The sequence below is a fragment of the Vulpes vulpes genome, chromosome 5, assembly GCF_048418805.1.
Source record: "Vulpes vulpes isolate BD-2025 chromosome 5, VulVul3, whole genome shotgun sequence".
Taxonomy (NCBI): Eukaryota; Metazoa; Chordata; class Mammalia; order Carnivora; family Canidae; genus Vulpes; species Vulpes vulpes.
The window spans coordinates 16,107,616-16,119,868 of NC_132784.1; the positions used below are offsets into that span (position 1 = coordinate 16,107,616).

At 37.7% G+C, this 12,253-nt stretch overlaps 1 protein-coding gene across 15 annotated transcripts in view; it reads right to left on the reverse strand.

Annotated features, from left to right (window-relative positions):
- The window catches only part of NCKAP5 (NCK associated protein 5), a 946,904-nt gene that overhangs the window by 421,079 nt on the left and 513,572 nt on the right, over positions 1–12,253 (reverse strand). For all 15 annotated transcript variants that reach the window (XM_072757601.1, XM_072757595.1, XM_072757603.1 and 12 more), the window contains one exon: positions 3,324–3,457. In XM_072757601.1, the coding sequence (XP_072613702.1) occupies positions 3,324–3,457 (134 nt within the window). The remainder of the gene's footprint in view (positions 1–3,323; positions 3,458–12,253) is intronic.

The window sequence follows — 12,253 nt, forward strand, 5'->3', positions numbered from 1 at the left end:
ATCTAATTGTCCTTGCTTCTAACTTCGTTATCTACTTTCCCCTCCAATGCCTCACCTCAACCCTGAATCTCAAACTCCAGAATCTCCTTCACTACCAGTTAGATGCCCCTGTGGCAACAACACCATGAACTATACTGGGCAAATACTTCTGGGCAGCTCTGCCTCAGCATCTCATGCCTCTTCACTCCAGGTTAATAAAACAAGTATCAGAAAGATGCAGCACGTGTCTATCTAGAGATTCCCGTGAACTTGCTGTAGGGTGTCTGACTTGACAATCATGAGCACTAGAGTTTTATTTACTCATTATCATTTAGACATGAAACCAGCATTCTTATTTCATGTACTGTGACATTCAGAAATCCCTTAACTTCGTAGACACGAGTGACATTGCAGAAGTAGCAATACTTCTATGAATTTTTCCTAATCTGCACCATTTTGGACAATTGTCTATTATATCCTCCAATGCTATCTCTGAAGGGGCCGATGGATGTGTTCTAACATGAGTCTGTTACCAGAGACAATGTTTCTCTCCCTGGGGAGTAGTAGCTTTTGTCTAGGAGATAACAATTACATATGATCTAGTCTGCCAGAAATCTTAGAGCTAAATCAAATGCTCACTCTCAGAAAACATGGCAAGCCATGTAAGTACTATTACTTGTCATACCACCCTTTTTGGGGCTTTTATTTCCTATTTTTATGTTTTTAGTCCTATTGTGAAGTTACTTTTTATTGTAAGCCACTTCACATCCTTTGAAAAGATGGGATTCTGGCACTAATTTTCAAAATTAAACTCATCCTATAAGCAATACTCAAAGGAAGTTTACATCTCAAAGAGTCATATACAAAATGACCTCGACTCGTAAAAAAGGAAAAAATTATGAATATAAAGGTTTTAAATTCAACACAATTATTTGGATTATGGAAATTATTTATGTGAGCAATTAGATGTGGACCATGTCCAAGGGTAATATGCTACATACACGTCCTATAATATGGAGAATTTTACAAAGACTTAAATTATGTAACAGGATTGTTTAAATAAACATTACCAGAAGCATCATACAAACCAAAGTTTAAAATGTAAAAGGCCAAAAAAAAAAAAAAAATGTAAAAGGCCATCAAACATGGTGTAGTGGGCCTACTTAAATTATTGTGCAATTATCTTTTTTAAAAAGTTTTTATTTAAATTCCAATTAGTTACCATATAGTGTAATATGAGTTTCAGGTGGACAATAGAGTGATTCCACACTTCCATACATGACCCTGTGCTCATCACAAGTGTACATCTTAATCCCTATCATCTATTTCACCCACCCCCTCACCCACTTTCCCTCTGGTAATCATCAGTTTGTTCTCTATAGTTAAGGGTCTGTTTCTTGGTTTGCCCTTTTTTCCCCCTTTGTTTTCTTTTATCTTTAAATTTTACTTAGTTAACATACAGTGTAACATTCGCCTCTGGAGTAGAATTCAGTGATTCACATCACTTACATACAACACCCAGTCCTCATCACAAAAAAGTGCTCTCCTTAATCCCCATCACCCATCTAGCCTACCCCCCACCCACCTCCTTCCCTTAACCCTCAGTTTGTTCTGTATCATTAAGAGTCTCTTACGGTTTATTTCCTTCTTTCCCTTTGTGTAATTATCTGTGATATATGCTTTTCCTTACCCCTTTGCTGATTTACATTAGTTGTCTGGCTATAACTGGACTTGAACTCCTTAGTTCCAATGAAGATTTACATAGAGAAACTGATTACAGCAGGAGGAAATGCAGTATGTAAAAACCAACCACTATTTGTTCTACATATAATTATCTTCTCTTTCAGTCTAGGATGTAGCCCTGGCTCTTGTGCAACTCGGATCCATATGGGTATCATCTGATTTATAGCAGATGACCTGGCATCATATAAAAATAATTTACTGTGCCATGTGTCTCACACCCTGTAAATCAATAGCTTGAATACAGAGACATCTCAATTAGATAGTGCGAGGTAGGGCCGTCTACCTCCTCCTTTCCTGTATCATTAAAATGGCAAACATTACAAAGCAGTGCTTATTTTAGAGCTGCTTCAAAAGTTGGAGGGGGGATATCTATTATTTCCAGTTGGGAGACAAAAAGTGAGAGTTGCCATCAAACCAAATGAAAAATTAAGCACAAGTTTGTATAAGTAATAGCCTGAGAGGGGTGGAACATGCATTTGTTTAAGTATTGATTGGTACATTTCTTTAGCACCTGTGTATTATCATGGGCTCAGAGAGTGGAACAGGGTATTAAATTATGACTCTGAATGCAGAGGGGTCATCCATCCTTTCCAACCTGTATCTCCAAGAAGCCTCTAAACCAAAGTCACAGCATTCATGGTATTAGTCACAATGAGATAAATTACTGGAGGCTCAGCTTCGGTTTCTCCCTGTGACACATCCAAAACTTAAGCTATCATTAGAAAAGCTTCATAATGAGGAAGCCATCACTGATCATATCCAAATCCTAATGGTAAACTAAAGACAAGACCTACATAGATTGATCAGGAAAATTTTAGGGCAACTTCTCAAACTTGATTCAGCCTGGGATCTCATGAAGGAAAAAAAAATGAATTTCCTGATTTTGCAAATGGCAAAGTGAAATACAGAAATGAAAGTAAACTGTCCTTCACAGAGTTCCCGTATCTAGTCCCAGGACTGGAAGAGCACAGGTTTGTATTTTTTCCATGGAACTGAATAGATTTTAAATAATAGATTAAACCGTCACCTAGCCCCATAGTAACCGTAACTGAAAGCTGAAATATTCTGACTGTCTGGGAATTAAACCTAAAAGCTACTTTCCAGAATGTTCCTTTCAAATTCAAGTTAGGTCTTTTTAAAGGAAAGAAACGAATTGATTTTGATTTTTTTTAAACTATTGGTAAATGTTTCCTTTAAGTATGAGTAAGAGCTTACTGAGTGATTGGATTCACATTCTCTATCTTCCTTAAAATAGAATTATGATGACCGGAAAAGTTTCATCCTCCTGGCTGGCATTTCACAGGATATTCCTATAGGTCACACAGCTACCACATCTTACTGGAAAATCCCTTGGAAAGCCATCAAGGAAGAAAAGACAACCAGATCCAATAAAGCCAAGACTATGTGAGGTGCAAATAGCAAGTTTCAACAAATTGGCCCAAATGCCATATGATGGCATGGACAGAGGACAAGGTCTAAGGTGTTGGTAAATTAGCTCCTCAATTCAACAAAAGCATTCACAAAGGAAATTCAACCACATGGGCTCTTGGTGCAGGAAGAGATACCCCTCCCAGAACAAGAGGTTCAGTTCAGAACAATACCTGGAGAACTGCTGCTGGAGGCCACGCATCTGAATTCTGTTGCGCTCAGACTCCAATGTCACCTCCTGCAACCGCTTCTCACTCTGAAGACGTAAGTGTCTCTCCTCTTCCAATTCATGCATCAGCTTCTCATGCTATAAAAGGCACAAAAAGGATGACTTTTAAGGAGGTGTTTCTTAATTACTATAAGAAAAAATAATTAGTAATAGCTGTCAGTTACTAAGTGCTAACTTGGACTTTATGTATAAATTAACTTCATCCTCATTACAACCCCATGAAGTAGGTCCTATTATTAACCTCCTATTATAGGCAAGAAAACGAAGGATCAGAGGCATCTGAGTAATTTGTCATAAAAACCAAAAGGTAACAATTTTCAATCCTGGCTGATGTGTCTCTAGTACTCGAATAATTTTCACTAAACCAGGTGGCTTCTTGTGCAGATATGAAGATCTATGACCTAAAAATACTATCAAATGTATTACAATTTGAGAAATGATGAGTAAGATCATTAGTCCCTGGTTCAGAATGATTTCATTTCTTCAATCTCTAGTATATATTTTTAAAGGAACATAAATGATTTGTGTACAAAGACCCATAATTTCAGCTTAATTAGGCTGTGGAGCTGATAAGAATAAGGTTAAATAATTTGTTTTTATTTGTCCAGTTAGGTTTTTACAGATATAAATAGGCTAAACCACCAACTTTCTTTATTCTTTATTATCCCAGAAAACTAGCTCATTCATAAATGGGAATCAGTGTTTCAAAGAAGGACTGGATGACCCAGAATAGGTGGTTCCACAAAAACTCACTTCCAGAACCAGTCAAGAGCATGCAAACTCAAATCCCCCTGATATTAACTCATTCATGCCAATGTCTTTTTGGTTTTGTTTTAGTTTTGTTGCTCTACTGCTTTGCTTTTTAAGCATGTCATGCTATTATGGTTATGGTTGCTACTAATGTGAGCACTTTGCATGCAGAATAGATATTCTGCAATAAAAACCAAAGAACAACTCAGTGCCTGACTAAGAATGGCTCACATTCTTACAGGGAAAGAAGGGAAGCAAAGGCTGCAGGTTGCATGATGCCTCTGAACCATGCATTATACAGAATAAAATGCTATCTACTGCATAGGGTGTATTCACCAGAAGTGATAGGAAAGGTGGATTTTCTCCACCTCTAACTCATGGGGGAAAGTTCTCCTGAGGTTCAGGAAGGAAACAATAAACCATAATTTGGAAATAAACCAAGATCTTCTAATATATATATTTACACACACACATATATGTATATATATTCTCCTGCCTGTGCACCTTTGACCATGCTCTTCCTTCTACTTAACAAGCTCTTTGAACTCTATTTAAAGCCTAGGGACAGGACACCTGGGTGGCTCAGTGTTTGAGCCCTTGGATCAGGTCATGATCCTGGGGCCCTGGGATCAGGTCATGATCCTGGGGCCCTGGGATCAAGTCCCACATCGGGCCCCCTGCAGGGAGCCTACTTCTCCCTCTGCTTATGTCTCTGTCTCTCATGAATAAGTAAATAAAATCTTTAAAAAAAAAAAAAAAAAAAAACTAGGGACACTGCCAGGCTTGGCTTTGAGCAACCTCTCTAGAACTTCCCCATATCACTTCATTGTTCTCTCCCTTCCTTGATTTCCACAGCTGCTAGGCACTTTGCCACCTTGTATGCTCTTACTTACTTTCTTCTATTATTATTTTCATGTGCATTTATTGTGTTTTTCCACCTACATAAACATCTGTTTGAGATTAGGACTATGTCTAACATTATATATATTTTTTGGTATTTAGCACACTGGAAATATATTTGCTTACTGATTCTGGAGCTGGCCTTTAGCTAAGTCAAGCCAAACTCTTTAGTGGTTTATTTTTAACCCCCATAAAATCAGTTACTTCTATCAGATTCAGAAAAAGTAAAATCAAAATCAAATCTTTATTCTGTAATGTTCCAGCAGCTTTGGAAAAGAAGAAAAACATGGTTTTGTAGGGAGAAACATACTAACCAAAATCAAATTTTTGTAGAAATAGAGTGGCAAAATTTTTATTACATATATTGTATTATATTATTATTAATTTCATATTAAATTATGTTTCATTATTTATAGTTTGTTACATATATTTTACAATAAAAAGATAAAAATATAATTTCTGTTATTACACATAATCAACACTCCTCTCTATATAAACTCATTGGACTAGAAGGAACATCATAAGTCACCTTTATTATAGAATTTCGAAGACTGTGTTTTGATTCCCAAAACAAGTAAAACAAATGGTACATGTTAAATAGTTTAAAAGCACATCCTATGAAAAAGGTGACATTTTGCATCCCTTTTTCTTTCACAAGTGAAGAATGTCACATAGATTTGCTCACTGTCATACTGAAGAATCCTCAAAATCTAATAAAGGAGCATATTTTCCATATGAATAAACTTTTCTGTTCAATTTTTTAATGCTTTCCAAATACAAATAAAATGATACACTCACAATCAGAGAAAGTTCTAGGGAATTCAAAGAGTAATGAGGCAAAAGTTGTTTACTAAAATATATTCCCTTTAAATTGTGTGTATTTCAATTAAACCATCAAAGCTTGACAATAAGCCATATTTACTTTCCAAACAAAGGGGAAATAATTTTCTTTTACTTAGATTATAAAACATGGATAAAAGTAACAAAAGAAGGTATCAATGGATTGGCCAGATTTTTTTTTATTATTTTATTGGTAATAGCTGTATCCTGGATATAAACTGATTTGTCCCCCAAGCAATTTTTATTTTCTCCCACAGGTTTGCTCTCTATCTTTTATAGCATGGAGAGTGAAAGGGATTGAGAAATGCAGAACAGTTGAGTGTTATTTATAAGATGCTGCTCAGTACTAAGGAGTAGTAAGTAAAAAACAATGTGAAATCTGGGTTGCAGATCTGATGAGGTCAAATTTCTATGACATCTCTCTTTTCATTGAATCCCTGGCTGGGCTGGCTTTAAGAAGCCCTCTTTAAAAAATTATGAGTGTTTTTCTAAACTCATTGGGGACCACAGTTGTATTTCTCCCAGTGTCTTTAAGCGAGTTCACCTCTTCCCCTTCTTCTCATTGGCTTCTCCTACCAGTGTACCCAAACTGCTTCAACAGGAATACAAACACTGGCTCCTGGGCTGAGTCCACATGATGTGAGGCACGTCTTTATAGGACACTTCACCGCACTAGAGCACCCCTTCCTTTTAGAGTCATGGGCTTTACTTTCATTCAAAAGGCAAGTGTATACAGTTTTCTCAACAAAAGCTGACTCTGTGTGGGTGAACTTTCAACCCTGTGTTCTTCTACAATTGATGTCTCTACCTCTGAAATAAGTTCTATGAGAAAAATCTAGAGTTAGAGACCAATTCACAATTTACAGAATGTTTCCACCTTCATTACTTCATCTAGCCCTCTGGATAGCTTGGCAAAGTCGGTTGTTACCAACCTCATTTAAAGATAAATGAAATAGTATAAAGACAGGGAAGATGCTTGCTCAGGGTTCCACTGTTAGAATGACAGCTCTGGGGATCCCTAGGTGGCGCAGCAGTTTGGCACCTGCCTTTGGCCCAGGGCGTGATCCTGGAGACCCGGGATCGAATCCCACGTCGGGCTCCCGGTGCATGGAGTCTGCTTCTCCCTCTGTGCCCCCACCCCCCCCCCCCGCCTCTCTGTGACTATCATAAATAAATAAAAATTAAAAAAAAAAGAAATGACAGCTCTGGGAGCAGAACCAAGTTTTTCTAACCCCAAGTCCCACCCCCAAACCCTACCTTTTTTTTTGTTAGGCTAGTCAGTTCTCCTGTGTGTGTGTGTGTGTGTGTGTGTGTGTGTGTGTACACATGCCACACCTTCTTCCATCCATCCTGGAAATGTAGATTGTTTCTATATCTTGGCTATTGTAAGTAATGCCACAATAAACAGGACTGTACACATATTTTTTTCATTCATTCATTTATTCATTCATTCATCCATTCATTTATTGATTTAGTATAATTTTTATTGGAGTTCGATTTGCCAACATATAACACCCAGTGCTCATCCCGTCAAGTGCCCCTTTCAGTGCCCATCAACCAGTAACCCCATCTCCCCACCCACCTCCCCTTCTGCTACCCCTTGTTTGTTTCCCAGAGTTAGGAGTCTCTCATGTTTGTCACCCTCTCTGATATCTCCCACTATTTTCTCTCCTTTCCCCTATAATCCATTTCACTATTTCTTATATTCCCCATATGAGTGAAATCATATGATTATCCTTCTCCGATTGACTTACTTCACTCAGCATAATACCCTCCAGTTCTATCCACATTGAAGCAAATGGTGGGTATTTGTCATTTCTAATGGCTGAGTAATATTCCACTGTATACATAAACCATATCTTTATCCATTCATCTGTCGATGGACACTGAGGCTCCTTCCACACTTTGGCTATTGTGGACATTGCTGCTAGAAACATTGGGGTGCAGGTGTCCTGCTGTTTCACTGCATCTGTATCTTTGGGGTAAATCCCCAGCAGTGCAATTGCTGGGTCATAGGGCAGGTCTATTTTTGACTCTTTGAGGAACCTCCACATAGTTTTCCAGAGTAGCTGCACCAGTTCACATTCCCACCAACAGTGTAAACAGTTCCCCTTTCTCCACATCCTCTACAACATTTGTTGTTTCCTGTCTTGTTAATTTTCACCATTCTCACTGGTCTGAGGTGGTATCTCATTGTGGTTTTGATTTGTATTTCCCTGATGGCAAGGGATGCAGAGCATTTTCTCATGTGCTTGTTGGCCATGTATATGTCTTCTCTGGTGGAATTTCTGTTCGTGTCTTTTGCCCATTTCATGATTGGATGGTTTGTTTCTTTGCTATGGAGTTTAATATGCTTTTTAAATATCTTGAATACAAGCCCTTTCTCTGATAGGTCATTTGCAAATATCTTCTCCCATTCTGTAGGTTGTCTTTTAGTTTGCTGACATTTTCCTTTGCTGTGCAGAAGCATTTTATCTTGATAAAGTCCCAATAGTCCATTTTTGCTTTTGTTTCCCTTGCCTTCATAGATGTATCTTGCAAGAAGTTGCTGTGGCCAAGTTCAAAACAGGGTGCTACCTGTGTTCTCTAGGATTTTGATGGAATTTTGTCTCACATTTAGATCTTTCATCCATTTTGAGTTTATCTTTCTGGAAGGTGTAAGAGAATGATCCAGTTTCATTCTTCTGCATGTGGATGTCCAATTTTCCCAGCACCATTTGTTGAAAAGACTGTCCTTTTTCCAGTGGATAGTCTTTTCTGCTTTGTCAAATATTAATTAACCATAGAGTTGAGGGCCCACTTCTGGATTCTCTATTCTGTTCCATTGATCTATGTGTCTGTTTTTGTGCCAGTATCATACTATCTTGATGATCACGGCTTTGTAGTATTGCTTGAAATCCAGCATTCTGATGTCCCCAGCTCTGGTTTTCTTTTTCAATATCCCCCTGGTTACTTGGGGTCTTTTCTGATGCCACACAAATCTTAAGATTATTTGTTTGAACTCTATGAAGAAAGTCCATAGTATTTTGATAGGGATTGGATTAACTGTGTAAATTGCCCTGGGGAGCATTGACATTTTCACAATATTAATTCTTCCAATCCATGAGCATGGAATATTTTTCCATCTCTTTGTGTCTCCTCAATTTCTTTCAGAAGGGTTCTGTAGCTTTTAGGGTATAGATCCTTTACCTCATTGGTTAGGTTTATTCCTGTGTATCTTATGCTTTTGAGTGCAACTGTAAATGGGATTTATTCCTTAATTTCTCTTTCTTCAGTCTCCGTGTAGAGAAATGCCACTGATTTCTAGGCATTGATTTTGTATCCTACCATACATCGAATTGCTGTATGAATTCTAGAAATCTTGGGGTGGAGTCTTTTGGGGTTTTTACGTACAGTATCATATCATCTGTAAAGAGGGGGAGTTTGACTTCTTCTTTGGCAATTTGGATGCCTTTTATTTCTTTCTGTTGCCTGATTGCTGAGGCTATGACTCCTAGGACTATGTTGAATAGCAGTGGTGAGAGTGGACATCCCTGTTGTGTTCCTGATCGTAGGGGAAAGGCTCCTAGTGTTTCCCCATTGAGAATGATATTTGCTGTGGGATTTTCAGAGATGGCTTTTAAGATGCTGAGGAATGTTCCCTCTATCCCAACACTCTGAAGAGTTTTGATCAGGAATGGATGTTGTATTTTGTTAAATGCTTTCTCTGCATCTATTGAGAGGATCATATGGTTCTTGTTTTTTCCCTTGTTGACATGATCTATCACGTTGATTGTTTTACAAGTGCTGAACCAGCCTTGTATCCCAGGGATAAATCCCACTTGGTCATGGTGAATAATCTTCTTAATGTACTGTTGGATCCTATTGGTTAGTATCTTGTTGAGAATTTTTGCATCCATGTTCATCAGGGATATTGGTCTATAATTCTCCTTTTTGGTGGGGTCTTTGTCTGGTTTCGGAATTAAGGTACACTGGCCTCATAAAACGAGCTTGGAAGTATTCCGTCCCTTTCTATCTTTCAAAACAGCTTTAGTAGAATAGGTATTGATTCTTTTTTAAACGTTTGATAGAATTCCCCTGGGAAGCCATCTGGCCCTGGACTTTTGTGTCTTGGGAGGTTTTTGATGACTGCTTCAATTTCCTCCCTGGTTATTGGCCTGTTCAGGTTTTCTGTTTCTTCCTGTTCCAGTTTTGGTAGTTTGTGGTTTTCCAGAAATGCATCCATTTCTTCTAGATTGCCTAATTTATTGGCATATAGCTGCTCATAATATGTTTTTAAAATCGTTTGTATTTCCTTGCTATTAGTTGTGATCTCTCCTTTTTCATTCATGATTTTATTAATTAGAGTCTTTTTGTTTGTTTTTAATATGTCTGGCTAATGGTTTATCTATCTTATTAATTCTTTCAAAGAACCAACTCCTGGTTTTGTTGACCTGTTCTACAGTTCTTCTGGTCTCTATTTCATTGAGTTCTGCTCAAATCTTTATTAACTTTCTTCTTCTGCCTGGTGTAGATTTTATTTGCTGTTCTTTCTCCAGTTCCTTTAGGTGTGAGGTTAGCTTGTGTATTTGAGGGTTTTTTTTCCAATTTTTTTGAGGGATGCTTGTATTGTGATGTATTTCCCTCTTAGATCGGTTTTTGCTGTATCCCAAAGATTTTGAATGGTTGTATCTTCATTTTCATTAGTGCCCATGAATCTTTTTAATTCTTCTCTAATTTCCTGGTTGACCCATTCATCCTTTAACAGGATGCTCTTTAACTTCCACGTGCTTGAGTTTCTTCCAAATTTCTTCTTGTGATTGAGTTCAAGTTTCAAAGCATTATGGTCTGAAAATATGCAGGAGACCATACCAATCTTTTGGTATTGGTTGAGGCCTGATTTGAGACCCAGTATGTGGTCTAAACTGGAAAAAGTTCCATGTGCACCTGTGTATTCGTTTGCATTTGTATGGAAAGTTCTGTATATATCTGTGAAATCCTGGTCCAGTGTATCATTTAAAGCTCTTGTTTCTTTGGAGATGTTATGCTTAGAAGATCTGTCATTTTCAGAAAGCGCTGTGTTGAATTCTCCCAGTGTTAGTGTATTATCTAAGTATGTCTTAACTTTGGTTATTAATTGATTAATATATTTGGTAGTTCCCACATTAGGGGCATAAATATTCATGATTGTGAGGTCCTCTTGTTGGATAGATCCTTTAAGTATCATATAATGTCCGTCTTCATCTCTTACTACAGTCTTTGGGATAAACTTTAATTTATCTGATATGTGGATTGTTACCCCAGTTTTCTTTTGAGGACCATATGAATGGTAAATGGTTCTCCAACCTTTCATTTTCAGGCTGTAGTTATCCTTAGGTCTAACATGAGTCTTTTGTAGATGGCCAATAGATAGGTCTTGCTTTTTTATCCAGTCTGAAACCCTGCGTCTTTTGATGGGCTCATTTAGCCCATTCATGTTCAGAGTTACCATTGAAAGATATGAAATTAGTGTCACCGTAATACCTATTCAGTCCCTGTTTTTGTGGATTATTTCTTTGGGCTTCCTCTTCTTTTACAGGGTCCCCCTTAATATTTCTTGCAGAGCTGGTTTGGTCATCACATATTCTTTCAGTTTCTGCCTATCGTGGAAGCTCTTTATCTCTCCTTCTATTTTGTATGAGAGCCTTGCTGAATAAAGTATTCTTGGCTGCATGTTTTTCTCATTTAATACCCTGAATATATCCTGCCAGCCTTTTCTGGCCTGCCAAGTCTCTGTGGAAGGTCTGATGTTAATCTAATATTTCTCCCCATATAAGTTAGGGATCTCTTGTCTCTTGCTGCTTGAAGGATTTTCTCTTTATCTTTGGAATTTGTCAGTTTTACTATTAAATGTCGCAGTGTTGAATGGTTTTTTTGATTTTGTGGGGATCTCTCTATCTCCTGGATCTGAATGCCTGTTTCCTTCCCCAAATTAGGGAAGATCTTAGTTATGATTTGTTCAAATATGCTTTCTGGCCCTTTGTCTGTCTCGGTGCTCTCTGGAACCCCAATAATATGCAGATTTTTCATTCTGAAGCTATCATTTAGCTCCCTTTCTCATGGTCTTTTAATTATTTTTCTCTCTTTTCCTCAGCTTCCTTCTTTGCCATCAACTTGTCTTCTATGTCACTCACCCATTCTTCTACCTCATTAACTCTCGTCGTTAGGACCTCCTGTTTGGATTGTATCTCATTTAATTGATTTTTAATTTTGGCTTGATTAGATCTAAATTCTGCAGTCATGAAGTCTCTTGATTCCTTTATGCTTTTTTCTAGAGCCACCAGTAGCTTTATAATTGTGCTTCTGAATTGGCTTTCTGACATCGAATTGTAATCCAAATTCTGTAACCCTGTGGCAGAGAATACT